Source organism: Sarcophilus harrisii, chromosome 4 (assembly GCF_902635505.1).
Source record: "Sarcophilus harrisii chromosome 4, mSarHar1.11, whole genome shotgun sequence".
Taxonomy (NCBI): Eukaryota; Metazoa; Chordata; class Mammalia; order Dasyuromorphia; family Dasyuridae; genus Sarcophilus; species Sarcophilus harrisii.
Window position 1 is genome coordinate 291,294,072 of NC_045429.1, and position 18,092 is coordinate 291,312,163.

Here is an 18,092-nt window from a genome sequence, read left to right on the forward strand (position 1 = left end):
GAAATGAATCAGAAGATGTTAGACGTGTTTTGTTGAGAATCGCATAATTTTAAAAAATGAATTGATCATATAATGTAATGTGATGTATTAAAGTATAAAGTATCTCGTTACTGGCATGGGAATCATAGATCTCAACAATTATGACACAAAGCTGTGGGAGCAAAGGTCAGAAAGGGGGAGGTCACATGAGATCTTGGGGAAATGACTTGTACTTTAATTAAGGCTCTGCTTCCACTATGTATGTGACCCTGAGATAGTCACTTAAATTTTTTCCCTTTAGTTCGCTATTGAAACCAACGATACGCAGAGGCCTCCAAATTCCCAGAGAGGCACCGGAAGTGCAGCTAGGAGAAGGGTCCCTTTCAGCCGTTGGAACTCAGATATTGAAATCCACCCTCCCTCCCCGTCCCCCGCCTCTCCCTTCCTTCCTCTGCGCTTTTCTTGTTGCACGTGGCTTGGGTCCAGAGTTACGGATTGAGTCCGCTTGCTGGGACCAAGCAGGGAGGAAACTGTAGCCACTGAGGGCGGGCATGGTGGTTGTAAGCCTCGGGGAAGGGAATTAAGGGAGGCGGTGCCTTGGCCCTGGAGTTCCCGGGAGCTCGAGGGAAAAGAACCCCCGGCCTGAGGGAAGAAGCCTTCTCGGTCCCTGAAGCCGCGGGGCTGCGGGGCACGTGACTTAAAGACCTCAGAAAGTAGCGGAGGAATCCCAGCATCGCCGAGCACCTGTGACCCCTCCCTCCTGACGCTGCTCGGAATGCAAACTTAAACCTGTCTGCCCAAATCCAGGGCGGCTTCTCTTACGGGGGCGCACCGCAGATTCCCAGTTCCTTCCTCCGGCCTGGGGCACGGTCCTTTAGGCCGCGGCTCGGTGGCAATTCAGGGCAATTTTTCAGCGCACTTGGGGCAATTCTGGCTCCGTAGCTATTCGAGGCATAGTTCTTAAATCTATATGTGGCTATTCGAGGTACGGTTCTTAAACCCATATGTAGCAATTTAACCCTTGCGGTAATTCGCGCTACAGTTCTTGACCCTCTGCCTTGAAGCCCTATGCTTAATCTAATTTAGATAATGATGAAGAAGTTGTATTGGTTATAATTAGGGGGTTGGAGAACATGCGTGTGTGTGTGTGTGTGTGTGTCTCTGCCGCTTTTGTTAATACGCTTATCTCTCTCAGATCTCTAGCACACTTGAAAACTCCAGGATAAAGCAGTGGGGAGACTTCAGTTTGATTTTCCACAACACAAACTCCAAGCCAGAGTAGACTTGATGGCAGCAAATTCAAGGGAGGTGGCGGCCTTAGTTCCACAAACCTTGGACCCAGACAAAGAAGGAATTCATCAGGTGTGGTCCTGTGTGAGCTAATGTGGCACTATTTTTTTAAATCATTTTTTTGGTAGGTTCCTCTGTGCCCCTACTCCAGCCCCCTTTTTTGGGAATAGCTTAGATGGTTAGGGAAAATGTTCATGGATCATATTGACCTCCAACTGAAATCTTTAGCATCATGGGTGAACTTGTTAGTATATATGCATGAGTTAATTTCCAAGTCCAAGAAATTAGTAGAGTGCTCATCTTTTATTAAGTACCATGCTAGGAGCTGGGGAGTGGACAGGACATCAGTAATAAATTATATTAATGAAACAGAACATATAAAACAGATCAATATTTCATAGTCCTTTGCCAAACCAATTAAAAGATAACAAAGCCACCAGGATTTCAGACTAGAGAGAATATTGTGAATTGGTATATACTGCTTTTGAAGGAGATAAGTATAGAATCAAAAGTAAAATATGGATAAGCACAGTCATAGAAATGGCTGTAATTATGGTGATTTTGTTGTACAGTGAAGCAACAGGCCTGAAATGGAACAAAGGGTTCCATTGATAAGGTGACCTATATACACTGAAGCCAGATTTTTTTTTTTTTGAAGGCTGTAAACCAAGAAAATTGGACATTATTTAAATATTTGGGCAGCTATTAAAAATTTATGTTCAATAATTAGAGACAGAAAGCAGGCAGATTAGTTAGGAAACAAAAGAAATGATGATATAGAACTGGACTAGAATGATGGCAGTAGAAATGGAAGAAGGAACACATAGGAGAGAGATTTCTTGAACAAAGCCTAAAGAATGAAGGAAATAAAAAAGTGAGTTGAATCGAAGTTGATTTCAAGATGTTAGTACATCTTATATTTTATATATTGGTCAAGAATCACTAAGTATGATTGGGTATTTCAAAGGTGGTTTTTTTTTTTTTTGTCCTTATGATTAGGGTAATTATGTTTCCCCCTAATAATATCATTCCAAACATTAATCTTTAATAAGTTGCTTTGTTAAAGAGGGTCTGGAGATTTTTATATTATTTCATCTTCTTATTACCTTGCAAAACAGACCAAACTTCAAGTTCTTGATCCTGTCTTCAAAAAACCAATTCAACAAGCAGATCAAACACTTTGGTAGGAACCAGGAAGAAGATAATTCAGACATAATCAGTGCTCTCAAAGAGTTTATGATCTACCAGAAAACACCCAACTATATGGTAAAATCTATTGGATTGTAGGATTTAGAACTGAAGAGTACCTCAGGTCACCTTGTTCAACTCCCATCATTTTATGGATGAGGAAACTGAGATGCAGAGATAAAATGGCTTGCCTGGGATCCACAGGTAGAGAGGATTTGATCCCAGGCCTTCTGTTGATAAATCTACTGTATCCCAACGGCATAAGATTATTATGAAATTTCTGAGGGGATAGAATATTTTGAATCCTGTTGATGTTTCTTAATTTTAAGAAAAATCTTTGGTAATTGCCTACTAAACTCAATTCTTCTATGATGTCAATTGTCTACAGGCCTTGGACCTTACACCTAGACAAGAGATTTTGACTCAGACAGAATGGGAGTCCAAGAGATTCCAACTCCAGCCTGTGACAGATGAGGCTGAATGTGTGATCCTACAGTCCAACCTGCTGCACCAGAATGGTGAGAAGTAGAAACTATTCTGTTGTTGCTGTTTTTTTTTTTTTTCCCCTTCTCTCTATGTGTCTATATAGATATAATATATATAGTACCCTTTATTTCTAGTAGAATTTAGACCAGATCATATAGCCTTTCATATACAACATACCTTGTAGCTGATATTAAGGTAATATTAATCTTTAACTTAAATTTTTGATGTTACTAATTATGAATTATTTCCCATTGTTCCTTATAATATATTTGTTTTGAGATAGAATGAAGGCAATTTTTAAGGTTTTATTTATTCTGACTAAGGAGAAGTTACTTGGGTAGTGAATAGAGAGGTGCCTTATAATAAGGAAGATTTAGTTTGTGTTGCCTCTTATACATATTGGCTTTGTGACTTTGGGCAAATTATTTAGTTTCTCAGCGACCCAGGCAACTCTTGTAAATTATAAATTTCAAAACATTTGCTGAGAGAATTTTTAGAATTTGTAGAGAAGGGGCAGGCTAGATGGTACAGTGGATAAAGCATCAGCCCTGAAGTCCAGAGGAGCTATGTTCAAAACTGGCCTCAGACACTTAACACTTCCTAGCTATATGACCCTGGGCAAGTCACTTAACCCCAATTGCCTCAGGAAAAAAAAAAGAGGATACAGTAAGTACATAGATCAATCAGTACAGGATATTTTGAGGAAGGATGTCTGTTATTGTTATTATCAAAAGTTACTTAAGCTTTTTAAGAGGCAAAGAGAAAGAAAAACAGTTCCCATCTGCTGGATAACCTGTGCAAAGCTGTAGAGGTGGATGGATCAGGAGCAGCAGATAGACCAGTCTATCTGTAATGTAGCATATGAACAGGATAATGATAGGAAATATATAGGGAAAATTGGGCTGGAGACAGAGCATGAAGAGCTTTGATTTCCAAATTGTTGATTTATCCTAAAGGCAATAGAGAGCCATTGAAGATTTTTGAGCTGGGGAATGATAGGGTCAGATTTGTACTTTAAGAAGATGCAGCTGTTTGACAAAGAGAAGATCTAACTCAGTTTCAATTGATCAAGGATGGACAGAAGCAGCTACACTCAAAGAAAGAATACTGGGAATTGAATGTAAACTGCTTGCATTTTTGTTTTTCTTCCCGGGTTATTTTATACCCTCTGAATCCAATTCTCCCTGTGCAACAAGAGAACTGTTCGGTTCTGCATATTGTATCTAAGATATACTGTAACCTATTTAACATGTATAAAACTGCTTGCCATCTCAGGGAGGGGGTGGAGGAAGGGAGGGGGAAAATTGAAACAGAAGTGAGTGCAAGTAACAATGTTGTAAAAAATTACCTTGGCATGGGTTCTGTCAATAAAAAGTTATTAAAAAAAAAAAAAAGAAAGAAAATAAGTAGGAGTGATTTAAAAAAAAAAAAAAAAGATGCAGCTGTGTGGAGGTAGAAAGGGGAGAGGCTAGAAGTATAAAGACCAGTAAGGAGGCTATTTCAATAGGCCAGGAAAGAAGTGATGAAACCTTAAAATAGGATGGTAGCTTGATGAGTTGAAAGAAGATGGAAACACCACAGAGATGTGGAATGAGGATCAACAAGACTTTACACTTGATTAACTATTTGAGAGGAGTGATCAGGGTGAAAAAAAAGTCAAGGGTATCTTCTAGGTTTCAAACTTGGAAAACTGGAAAAATAATGATTTTTTTTTTTTTTTTTTAGCAAAAATAGAAATTTGGAAGAGAGAGGTTAGATGGGAGAAGATGGTTAGACATGTGTTTCAGATACCCACAAGGCATCTATATGAAGATGTCCAGAAGGTCATTAATAGTGACTGGAGCTCAGGAGATAGTTCATTCAGTTTTGAAGCTATATAGAGAGCTGATAATTGGACCCTTGGGAGTGATTGAGATTGCTGAGATAATGTGATGAGAAAGGTAGCCTCAGGATGGAACCCGGATGTACCTAGTTAATTGACATACTGAGGGCTCATCATAGCAAGCAGGAAGAGAACCATACATAAAAGGAGCAGTCTTAAAGACCCTTGAAAGAGAGTATTTAGGAGTGATCAGAAAGAATTAGTACCATGTGATTGAAATTTTGCCTTCCACCTCACAGTGTTTAATGATAAAGACAAAAGAAGGAAAAGAAGTACATGCCTGTTTTTTGCCAGGCATTCTGCCAAATGCTTTTATAAATTTTATCTCATTTGATTTATACCTCTCCCGGGAAGTGTATGCTGTTTTCTATTTTACAGTTAAGAAAACCAAGGCATCCAGATTATATGACTTGCTCAGAGTCACACAGTAGTAAGTGTCTAAGTTTGGATTTGAACACAGGTCTTCCTAACTTCAGGCCCAGTGCTCAGTGGACTATGCCACTTAGCTGTCTGAAGATAGAGGAAGGGCCTTCAGACTTAGCCATTAAAAGAGGTTGCTTATAATTTTGGAGAAGAATAGTAGTCTGGTAGTAAGAGTGGGAAACCAGATGAAAGGATTGAAAAATGAGTATGAATATTAATGTAAAGGAAAACAGTAGTGAAAGACTGCATATCTCTGATCAATGCAGGAACCAATCATGACTTCAGAAAGCAGTCAGTGAAATTTGTATATTGCCTCTTATCAGAGAGATAGTTTCATAAAAATGTAGAATAAAGCATATGTTTATTTTACTTAACTATTGCTTATGAAGGAGGATTCTTCTGCTATTGGGAGCTATCATTAAGAAATGATTTTATTACGAAGTAATTTGAGAGAGGGAAATAATACTTCAAGCAATATTGTCTTTAAATAGAAACCACTATCTTTATTGGATTGGATTGTTTTCGATCTTTGTAAACTCTTGTTTTGAATATAGTAGAGGTTTAATAATTGTTTTGTAATATATGACTTACTTTTTAGTATGATAGAAAATGAGGAAAGGGAGGCCATGGCAGTAGTGTGTGTTTGTGTGTGTGTATGTATGATGTGGTATGGGTGTAAAGAGTACGACTGCTTAACTGAATGTCTTTGATATACCTTTGCTATCTTGTTTTAATTAATTTCTTTTAATGAAGTAGGTCAGGGCTATTGATTGATTGATTTTGAAGAAACAAATATTTAACAATAGAATGGAAAGGAAAGGCAGAGCAGAATGGTCATATCCAGTACGGTTCCAAAGATGGAGATGAGAAAAAAGTGGTAGTAGAAAATGAGCTAATTTTTTTCTATAGGCAGCTGGTAACTTTTAATCTCTGTTAAAAATAGAAAAGGAGGTGAGAATTTGCTAACTAAAGAACAGAGAAATTGTATTATTTGACTTTGGGGTATCTACTCTCAAAGGACCTAGAGTGTTGTTAGTTGTCTCTCAAGTACCAGAAAAGGAGGGAAAGTGAGTTGGGCTCTTGGACTGTTGTTGGGGTAGCCCTCCACACCCATTCTATTGAGAGCAACTATGGTTTTCTCTTTCTTTTCTTTTCTTTTTTTCTTTCTTTTCTTTTCTTTTCTTTTCTTTTCTTTTCTTTTCTTTTCTTTTCTTTTCTTTTCTTTTCTTTCTTTCTTTCTTTCTTTTCTTTCTTTCTTTCTTTCTTTCTTTCTTTCTTTCTTTCTTTCTTTTTTTCTCTTCCTTCCTTCCATCTTTCTCTTCCTTTCTCCATCTTTCTCTTCCTTCCTTCCTTTCTTTCTTTCTCTTTTTATTATAACTTTTTATTGACAGAACATATACCTGGATAATTTTTTACAACATTAATCCTTGTACTCACTTCTGTTCTGATTTTTCCTTTCTTTCCCTATACTCCCTCCCCTAGATGGTAAACAGTCTTATACATGTTAAATATGTTATAGTATATCCTAGATACAATATATGTGTACAGAACCAAACAGTTCTCTTGTTGCAGAAGAAGAATTGGATTCAGAGGGTAAAAATAACCTGGGAAGAAAAACAAAAATGCAAACAGTTTACACTCATTTCCCAGTGTTCCTTCTTTGGATGTAGCTGCTTCTGTCCGTCATCGATCAATTGGAACTGAGTTAGATCTTCTCTCTGTCGAAGATATCCACTTCCATCAGAATACATCCTCATACAGTATCGTTGTTGAAGTATATAATCTCCTGGTTCTGCTCATTTCACTTAGCATCAGTTCATGTAAGTTTCTCCAAGCCATTCTGTATTCATCCTGCTGGTCATTTCTTACAGAACAATAATATTCATAACATTCATATACCACAATTTATCTGGTTTTCACTTTCACTGGGGATGCCTTGAACAATGTTTGGTTGCAGGAGTTGTTCAGACTCACCTTCCTTGAGTTTCCCTAGTGTGCCTACCTTGATTAAGATTCTGAGAGGTTAAGGGATTTATTTTAATATTAACCTAAGCAAATATACTAAGGTTTTAAAAATTAAAAAAAATATATGTAATGTAGTCCCAGGGTATATATAGATTAAATGCCATTAATAAATAATAAATTCTACATGAGGGGAGAAATGAAAAGGGAAAGTATTCTAGAATTGCTTTAAGGAGACAGGAATTATAATATTGATGAGGTAATAGCTCCTTTCTTCCCAGCCCCCATCCTGACTTCTCCAATTTGGGGATGAAGACAGCTGCTACCTGGATTCTAGAGTATTCCATGGGTAGGTACACTTTTAAAAAGTGTAATATGAGAGTTCTCACTGATAAGCTTTCCATTAATAGTGGCCATTCAACACAAGTAATTTTTATTAATGACATCTAGTAAAAACAGTATAGTAAATAGAGTAGCTATAAAACATTTCCTCACAAACTTGGGGTATACTCTCTCCCACAGATACACTGACTATGGAAAGAGTGGTAGTGAGGCACACATGTAGCCAAGGTAGCTCTCAACTATGGAATGAAGGGCCTCTAAGTCCTTTCTTAGTAAAGTCCTCACAAAGTTAAAAGGGCTAGCTCTCTTGTGCATTTATAGTCAGCTCTATTCTCTGCTCTTAGGGGCAATGCTTTTGAAGTTACTTCCATCCTTGAGTGATTGCCTCTAACTCTGTCTGGAGTGTGTCTGATTCTTCAGCTGTTGAATGGAATTCCTCCTTCTGTTCCTTAATGCCATAGTCAAGAGAGAGATTGGAACTGACTATGGGTATTGTGGCCAATTACATATAGGTGATGACTGAGAGAGTATAGGCAAAGAAGAGACAGCTATGCTGAAGCAGTGGGATGTAAATGATGAACCATCTTTGACTGGGCTACTTGAAATCAAGAAGAGGTTCTATAAATGTTTTTCTAATAAAGCTTTAGGCATTTGACCTTCTGTTTTTTACAGACATGGTTCACAAACATTTCAGTTTCATCTAGACTAATCCCTGGTCTTTAAACTCTTTGAAGGTAGAAACCACATCTTGTTCCTCTTTACTCCCATGCCCTTCAATCACACATGGTAGGCACTTAGTAAATTGCTGTTGATTGAATGCGTTTCCCTTCCAGGGTTTCCCTTTTTTCCCTTCTGGAGAACTGGGAAAATTATTTTCTTCATATAAGCAATGAATCAAAACAATTTTAAGACATACTGCTGTCATTTTACTTTTCACATCTTTTTATTCAATATTCTCTACATCTCATCTAATTTAATTTGGTTGTCAGAAGTGCTTTTTAAGTTTATGTGGGAGTTTTCCTACTTTTTTGTTCTAAGAGTACTTTTATCAGAGATTATAGAATTTTAGAGCTAGAATGTGTCTTAGCCCAAACCCTGCCTTTTACAAAAGAAGAAACTTAAAGATGTTAAGTAGCCCAAGTAATACAGGTCTCACTTTACATTATAAGAATTGAGTTTTAGGGTGGATGAATGACTTGACTAAGGTTACTCAGCCACCAAATGGTTGAGCCAGGGGCTAGAACCCTGTTCTCCTGACTTTCAGTACACTATTATTTTTACTATTTTGTCCTGTAAGCTCTTGGAGCGCTTAGGACTCCATTCCTTAGAACTTCCATTCCATCATATATTACCCAAAATGAATTTTTCTTCAAAGTGAAAACTTGAAGGATCTGTAAGTCCACTAAAATTTTTTTTGGCTGAGGCACCTGAGGTTAAGTGACTTGCCCAGGGTCACACTGCCAAGAAGTGTTAAATGTCTGAGACCAGATTTGAACTCAGGCTGGTGCTCTATCCACTACATTAACTAGGGGCCTCTGAGAATCCATTATTATAGGAAACTCCTTCCACCAGCCAGTTTTTTGACTTAGGATGGATAGAGAAAGAGACAGACCGACAGACAAGATAGATAGATTCATTTAGATCCTAGGGAAGTTATATGAGGTTAAATTACTTTTCTAGGATTTGTTACAAGGCAGGCCTTATACTTCAAGCATAGAACTCCTTCCCCTATAGCATGCTGTCACATTCAAAATGAAATATGGTTAAAATATCATTATAACAAATCCAATAGAAGCTTCAAATTGCTTATAATGAATGTTTTTTTGTGGCGAATATACAGCTAGATGTAACCTAGCACCAGAAAAGAGAGTGCTTATTTGTATGACTACAAGACTATCATTGCACACTTGTTGGTGAGATAGATAGCCCCTTAAGTTGGGGAGGAGTTCTGACTGGATTATTCTCAAGGGTGAAGCATCTACTGATCTGGGCCCATATTTTTATCAAAAGACCCTTTCCAGATACAAACACAAACTTCCTGCAGATAGTATAAGCACAGACAGACATAGATGACACTGCAGCTGCTTATTCTGTTCCTAAAGAATGGTCATTCAATGAAGTAGATAATCAATAGTATAACCAGGTCCTTAGAAATGGCTGCATCTCCATGCTTCAGCTATGATAAACCTTACCTAGCTCTTTACTTGCTCTATTCTTGTGCACAATATTCTTGAAAAATCAATAGAATACAATAACCAAGTTTGCCTTTAACACAGTACATGTGTTATAGAGTGAATTCTGGATTTTGAGTTAGGAAGAAGTAGTTTTAAAACTACACTCTGAAATTTGCTAGTTGTATGACCCCATTCGAGTAATTCTTTTTGTATATATGATTCCTAGGTAGAAAGGTTCTCACATTATTAGTTCCCTTTGCTCCTGAAATCCCTTCAGCATTGTTTGCCCTAAAGACCTTGCTTCACTTGTTATCATTAGTAGTTACCCTGCAAAAGTTTCTTTTTTTTTTCTTTATGAATTTAATTCTGCATGTGTTTTAATGTTTTACTGTAAATCTAAGAACAATTGGTATCCCAGAATGTCTTTAAAACTTAGAATTCCTTTTCTTCTTCCTCATATCCAATCATTTATCAAATCCTATTGTATTTATCACTCCATTCTCTTTCATACCTATTCTCATTCTCCTCCCCTCATTCCCTAGTCCTCTTTACTAACTTCCTTATACCATTAAAATAGTTTTTATTGTTGTTTTAAAAAGGTTTTATTGATTCATTTGTTTTTGTTTTACAGCCATTACATTTACTCTTCTTTGCCACAAGAATAGTTAATAAAAAGACTGTGTCTTACTGGGTATACAATATTCTGTCCTACTAATCCCCTAATTCTTTTTTCTTTCTTTCTTTCTTTCTTTCTTTTTTTTTTTTTTTTGCTTTGAAGGAGGAGATATATTGCATTATCTCTTTTGTAGGACCCTCACTGATTATTTTTTTATTTTCACCAGTATCTCCCCTTAAACTTCCTCCCTCCATTAACATCTTCCTTGTAACAAAGAAAAACATCTAAGATTGCTTAATAATGACTTCTTCTGACTGTATGTGTTGCATCCCTATATCCCAACTTTTTTATTGGGAGCAGAGATGTGTTTCTTTTTCATTTCTCCAGGACTGAGATTGTTATTAAAATTCATTTGTTTGTTTGCTTTGGAGCTTTGGATTTACTTTACTGTGATTATTGTTTCTCTTAATCACAGTACACTTCTTTTTTCTTCACTTTGTGAAGTCTTCCTATGTTTTGGATATTTATTATTTCTTATGGTATGCCACATATTCATATGTCACAATTTGTTAAACCATTCTCCAGTTGATGGATTCTAATTTTGTTTCCAGGTTAATATTTAAAGACTTTAAGATAAGAATCATTTAAGTATTACTGCTGCATAAGAGTTGGCAATCATAAGCCTATGGAGTCCCTCTTTGTCCAACTGAGGAAGTTTTAACAATATCACAATTCTTGTTCATAAATTAAGCATGTTGGTGAACTGGAATCTTTTCCCTACTATTCTTAGAGATGGTTTATGTCCTCTTTCTGGAGTCCCCTTATTTAAGCCTTAATTCAAACTGAGTTTTCCCTGATCTCAGATCCCAAGAGGAAGTAGGAGTTCTCATCTTTTTCCTTAGCTCTTAATATCAGTTTTGTTCTCCTGAGATTCTGAGCAGCAGGCCTAATTTTGTCCCCAATTCCTAGAGAAGTTTTTCAGTTTTCCCCTTTTAGTAATAGTTCTCTGCTACCACCAAGAGGCTTAGGTTCCTTTATCTTTTGTTGAATTGGAGCACGTATTCTTTAGACTCAGATAGATTACCATTACCATACTTTATCCTCAAATATTCTTCTATACAGAAAGGCATATTTATTGTATTATTCAATTGTGAAACCATATTTTAAGGGGAATGTTGGCAAGCTCTTCGGAGGAAGCCAACCAGGTTGGTGAAGACTATAGATAAGTTTGAAGAAATTTGGGATGGAGAAGAGGTAGGGGAGTATAGCTGTCTTTAATATTTACTCGGCCACTTATTCCCTATATAGTTTTGGGGAAATCATTTAATATCTCTGGACTTCAATTTTTTTGTATGTTTATAGCTACTTTAAATAGCCTTGTCTAAAAGTGGCTGCTAAACGAAGGTGAAAGCTATGAGTTCTGTGGCCACTAATGGACAAAGTAAGATAAAAAGTAGAACTAGATGGAGGTTAAGACTCAATACTTATTTGGCTATCCATACAAATTATGAATTAGTTTGGATCATATATTCACATTTACATGTGTATTCTTGGCCCTTCTTTAGTTTCCTTTATTTAGCATAAGAATTAGGTGATATGTCATTTTCTGTTTATTGTGTCAGGTGGTGAGATCAGGACCATGAATGAAGAAGCAACTTTCAAGCAAGAAATTTTAGATAATAATTATCAATTATTATACACAGAAGAACAACCACCCATGTTTAGAGAACATGGGAATTCTTTCAATCAGAACTCTGCCATAGTTGGACTTAAAGTGTTCCAAACTAAAGAAGAAACTTATGATTGTCAGAAATGTGGAAAAAGTTTTATTTCTATGGCCCATCTTACTCAACATCAGAGCCTCCACACTGGACCAGGTCGCTATGAATGTTATGAATGTGGGAAAAAGTTTAATCGGAGTTATGATCTGATTCGACATCAAGTTATTCATACTGGAGAGAGACCCTTTTCCTGTAATGAATGTGGGAAAACTTTTAAGCGAAAATCAACGCTTATGGAACACCAGAATATTCATACTGGAGAGAAACCTTATAGGTGTAACAAATGTGGAAGAGCCTTCCGACAAAACACAGGCCTAATTGAACATCAGAAAATTCATACCATTGAGAAACCCTACAAATGTAATGAATGTGAAAAGGCTTTCAGTAATAGTTCAAGCCTTCTTCAGCATCAGATTGCACACACTGGAGAAAAGCCCTACAAATGTGATGAATGTGGGAAAGGTTTCATAAATAGCTCAAGTCTTCTTCGACATCATAATATTCACAAAGGAGGAAAACTCTATAAATGTGAAGAATGTGGGAAAACTTTGAGTAATAGCTTAAGCTTTTTCCAGCATTTAAAAATTCATACTGGAGAGAAACCATATAAATGTAATGACTGTGGTAAAGGTTTTATATGTAATTCATACCTTGTTGAACATAAAAGAATTCATACTGGAGAGAGACCATATGTATGTAAAGAATGTGGAAAAGCTTTCAGGAGGTCCTGGAACCTTACTGAGCATCAGAGAAGTCATAACTCAGAGAAATCCTATAGATGTACAGAGTGTGGAAAAGCTTTCAAGAATAGTTCAAGCCTTTTTCATCATCAAAGAATCCATAGTGGAGGGAAACCCTTTGATTGTAATGAATGTGGTATGGCTTTTAGGCGCAAATCACGCCTTATTGACCATCAAAGAATTCATACTGGAGAAAAACCATATGAGTGTGACAAATGTATGAAGAATTTTAGTCATCGTTCACAACTTCTTGAACATATCAGAACCCACACTGGGGAAAAACACTATGAATGTAATCAGTGTGGAAAATCCTTTACTAGGAATTCAGGCCTTTTACGTCATCAGAAAATACATACTGGAGAAAAACCATATGAATGTAATCAGTGTGGGAAAGCTTTTAGCAATAGTTCATGCCTCATTGAGCATGAGAGAATACATACTACAGAGAAACCTTATAAATGTAATGAATGTGGGAAAGCTTTCTGTAAGAAATCATACCTCACAGGACATCAGGTAATTCACTCTAAAGAAAAACCCTACAAATGTAATGAATGTGGAAAATCATACAGTCGCCGTTTCCGTCTTGTTGAGCATCAGAGAATTCATACTGGAGAGAAGCCCTTCGAATGTAATGAATGTGGGAAAGCTTTTAGTAGAAGTGCACTTTTTATTAAACACCAGATAATTCATACCAAAGAGAAGCCTTATATATGTGATCAGTGTGGCAAAGCTTTTAGTCTGAGAAAACATCTTGTTCAACATCAGAGAATCCATACTGAAGAAAAACCTTTCAAATGCAATGAATGTGGGAAAGCTTTCAGGCATAAGTCAACTTTTCATGATCATCAGAAAACACATACTGGAGATAAACCCTGTAAATGTAATGAATGTGGAAAATCTTTCAATCGGATCTTTCACCTTACTGAACACCAGCGAACTCATACTAAAGAAAAACCTTATGAGTGTAATGAATGTGGGAAATCTTTTAGTCGAAGTTCAGTTTTTATTAAGCACCAGAAAATTCACACTAAAGAGAAATTAGATTAATGTAATCACCATGGGAAAGCTTTTAATTTAATTCCAGTTGAATGTTGAAGAATTTCTACCAGGAAAAAGAATGAATATGGAGAAATCAAATGATTCAATGCAATTAAATTTACATGTCACAAAACAGTTATTTTAAGAAATTAAAATTTCAGTCCTGTCTCAAGCAATATTTCATATAAATATGGCATCAATTGGGTAATGTTACTCTTATCTTCATAGGGCAGTGCTATATCCTCAAAAATAATAGACTATTGTTAAAGTCTAAACTATTGCAGAGGCATATAATTGGACTACCTGCTTCCACTATTTTCTCTGTTAAATCCATCCTCAATGTATCTTCCAGGTTGATATTCCTAAAACATATTTGACTATTTCATTCCTCTATTCAAAATCTTCCCTGTTGTCTCTAAAATGAAAAAGAAAATTAACTGCCCAGCATTTAAAGTCCAACACAGTCTGACTCTCACCTATCTTTCCAGTCTTATTTCAAATTATACCACGTAAACTCTGTTATTGTCAGATTGACTATTGGCTGTTCTCTATGCATGACATTTCATTTCTCTCCATGCCTTTTGCAGGGTCTCCCCAAACTCCTATCATTATTAGATTCTTTCTCACATCTTGCTTCTTAGATTTTCTAGTTTCCTTCAAGGTTCAGCTTAGAATTCTTTATAAGACAAAGCCTTTTCTGTTCTTCCCCAATTAGTGTTCTCTCCCTCCTGAAATTGTTTGATGTTTACTTTTATATAAATTGTACCTCCCAGTCTTTGTTATGTGTTATCACCCCTAGAACAACGTAGTTCCTTGAGGACAGAATCTGTTTTATTTTTCTATTTCCCTAGTACCTGGCGTAATATTTTGCACGTAGTAGGCATTCGATAAATACTTGTTGAATTGAATTGCATTGAGTCAACTAAGCTCTGTCAGTGAAGGAGAAAGTATACTTGAATTAGAAGTAAGTCTAAAGCAGGCTATTCTTCCTGGAAAGCATTTTTTTCCATTATTTTGTTTATGCCAAGTAATCTAAAATTATATTAATATAGGATAGTGAAAGTAAAGATATTTGCAGTAGCATATAGCTTAATTAAAAAAAAAATAGCATATAGGAGTATATGCCTCAGTATCTTTGAAGAGACCAATTGTCAAAAAAACAGATGGAACTTAAGGAGAGGAAAGAGATTCAATATCAGGTCATTTTGGGTGATTGCTTTTGGATATCAAATGATGTAGGGTTTTTCCACTATTTGTTAGCTATTCTCCTCCCTTGTCAGGAGGATGTCTTCATTATTCACACACAGGAAGTAGTTCCAGAGAAAAATAAGGGTTGGCATAAGATCTCAAATTGTAATGTACCCAGTACCCATTTCTAGGTCTATGGAGTAGGAACACAAAGGGTGCTTTTCAAGAAAAAACAACAAATGTTTGAAAATCTACTACTCATACAGTTCTGAATGTTCACCATGGAAAGCATCCAGGATGAAGTGAAATCATTATTGGCTTCTGCCCAAGTGTTTGTTAATACTTTTTCCCCCCTCTATGACCTCTAACTCAGAAACATAGAGAAATCCTGTGTAGAAGTGATTTAAATGGCTTTACATTAACTCCAGTCTCCTGTCCCAATTTTTTTTTTTTATAGAATATAGAACTCTAAAGGGAATTAGGGATCATCTAATCTGGTCCCTTCATTTTATAGATGAGAAAACTGGGATCCACAAAGGAGGAGCGACCTTTGGTAGCTGTTAGGGTGCCAGATCATGTGTGGGGTAAAAGTTACACAAACAGCCTTTGCTGACTGTCTTTGGTTTATTTACATAATCTGTGCTTTTAGTATTTTTGAAGAAGGAATTGGGATGTAAAAGGCTACAATGAACAATGAGTCAAATACATCTAATAGGATGAGATGTAGGGGCAAATGTTAAATCTTTCAATTGAATTGAAAAAATTCAACTACCAAGGAATAAGCTGTGAATTCTTTAAAAAGTGCATGTTAAAAAAGACCTCTAGCGTGAAGAATACTATCTGTATACCTTTTGATGTACTTTAACATCAATATGAATGAACAATGTGATATAGCAGACAAAAGAGTAAGTGAATGGCTTCTACATAATAATAAAAGTATGACATCTAGAATGAGGAAGCTATTCTGTTTCTCTCTCTTCACTGGTTAGACTACAACATATTCAGTTCTGGTTGCCAAATTTTAGGAAGGAGAAAATACTTAGGATGGGGATTCTTAAATCTTTTTTGCACCATGGCCCCCTTTGAAAGTATGGTGAAGTCTTTGGGTCCCTTCTTGTAATAATATTTTAAGAACTATGAAAATATATATGATTACAAGGGAAACCAATTATATTGAAATAGCTAAAAACATTTAAAAAGCACCTCAGAGACCACAATCTATCTGTGGATATGATGCTGAGAATCAGAAGCAGTGAAGCAAAAAGTGACATTCTAGACAGGATTCTAAGAGACTTTAGAAATTGGCCAGAGAAAGCTAACTACTGTATAATTTGGGAGGAGACCAAATACTAACCACTAGGAGAATTAGAAAAAGTTTCTTGGTCAAGAAGGTAAATCTCTTAAGTACTGGAGAATTTGAAGAGCATAGGTGAAGAGAGGATCCACTTTAGAAACTCTATAAACAGCCTAGGCAAAAAAAGCATTAAAGAGGGCAGATGGAACACTGAGATCAACTAAGAGCAAGTAAGCTACTTGAAAGAAGACTGTGAAGATGAAGTTCTGTATGGAATATAAGGTAGACTAGAGTCAGTCAGTCTCAATAAACATTTATTAAATCCATACTATGTGCTAGGTACAGGGGATACACGCAAGAAAAAGAAGAGTAAATGTAAAATTCTTTAAAACAAAGAGTTTATATTTTAACTAGAGACAATAAGAAAGTCACATGATATCCCTGAAGAGAACACACTCATTCTTAGTAAGATAACTTTGTCAGCTATATGGAGGATGGAGCTCTTGGAATCCACAAACCCTATCTTTGAGGCAAGAGATTCATTGCATCTTCTACCTTGGTGCTGGCTGGAGGCTGAAGAAAGCAGAAGCAGAAGCCAAGGACAAAGCTGCAAGATCTCTTGGATCCAGGCAGAGAGATAGGCCTCAACTAACCGGGCTAATTTGGAAGGAGAAATAAATGTTTGCATTTTTACCAGCTGGCTGCGATTTTGGAGTAATTATTCAATTGTAACTTAAACTAAGGCTGCCTCTGGAAAACCACCACAGAGGACTTCTTTAAGGTTTGATGGATTATGATGAGATACCATATGAACTTGGCATTTGTCACTTGACAACTTTAGATAAATGGCGGCTTCTAGTTCATGTCATATTTAGTCATCTTTTTTCCCCCCAATGGCCAATGTATTTATTTCCTCCATGATGGAAATTACACATTTACAGGGCATCTGTTTTTCTTGTCAGTTTCTATTTCAACTACACTTTGAAATAGCCTTTTAAAATAAGCCTTTCTTGTACAGCAAAAATAACTGTTAGGACATGTATACTTATATTGTATTTAATTTATACTTTAACATATTTAACATGTATTGGTCAACCTGCCATCAGGGAGAGGGATGGGGGGGAAGGAGGGGAAAAATTGGAACAAAAGGTTTGGCAATTGTCAGTGCTGTAAAATTACCCATGCATATAACTTGTAAATAAAAAGCTATAAAAAAATAATAATTTAAAAAATAAAAAAAAAATAAGTCTGAAGTTAGTTGTCAGGGAGAAAAAGAAACATGGTTTTGTTGTGCCTAGAGAATTGCTAATTACAGAATAATACTTTAAATAGTTAACAAAAGACTGAGGGAGTGTACTGAGATCATTGAGTCAATACTATCTGAACCCCAACTTGATATCCTGGAGTACTATGTCATTGGAGTACCATAAACTAACATGACATAATAGTGTTCACGTTCACAATTAGAATGAAATAAGATACTTGTAAACAATTAACAAAAAAAATATGATAAGATACTCAACAAGGATATATTGGTTATCACAAAATCTTCTTCAAGTTCTATTAAGAGATTTCCTCAGAATTCATCTTGCATTTCTTTTTTTTTTTTAATTTATTTTATTTAGGGCAGGTAGGTAATGTAGTATATAGAGCACCAACTCTAAAATCAGGAGGATCTGAGTTCAAATGTGACTTCAGACCCTTAACAC

General features: G+C 36.2%; 1 protein-coding gene across 2 annotated transcripts; it reads left to right on the top strand.

Annotated features, from left to right (window-relative positions):
• Nucleotides 1-373: 373 nt before the first annotated feature.
• On the top strand, nt 374-16,991 carry LOC100917512 (zinc finger protein 883). Of its 2 annotated transcripts, XM_023502731.2 has the most exons (4): nt 374-964; nt 1,175-1,341; nt 2,846-2,975; nt 11,965-16,991. In XM_023502731.2, the coding sequence occupies exons 2-4, from the start codon at nt 1,267-1,269 to the stop codon at nt 13,908-13,910; spliced, it is 2,151 nt and encodes a 716-aa protein (XP_023358499.1). In that variant the 5' UTR covers nt 374-964; nt 1,175-1,266; the 3' UTR covers nt 13,911-16,991. The 2 variants fall into 2 exon arrangements, with proteins under 2 accessions (XP_023358499.1, XP_031821362.1); XM_031965502.1 differs by lacking the exons at nt 374-964; nt 1,175-1,341; nt 2,846-2,975 and adding an exon at nt 7,307-7,559.
• The last annotated feature ends 1,101 nt before the right edge of the window (nt 16,992-18,092 follow it).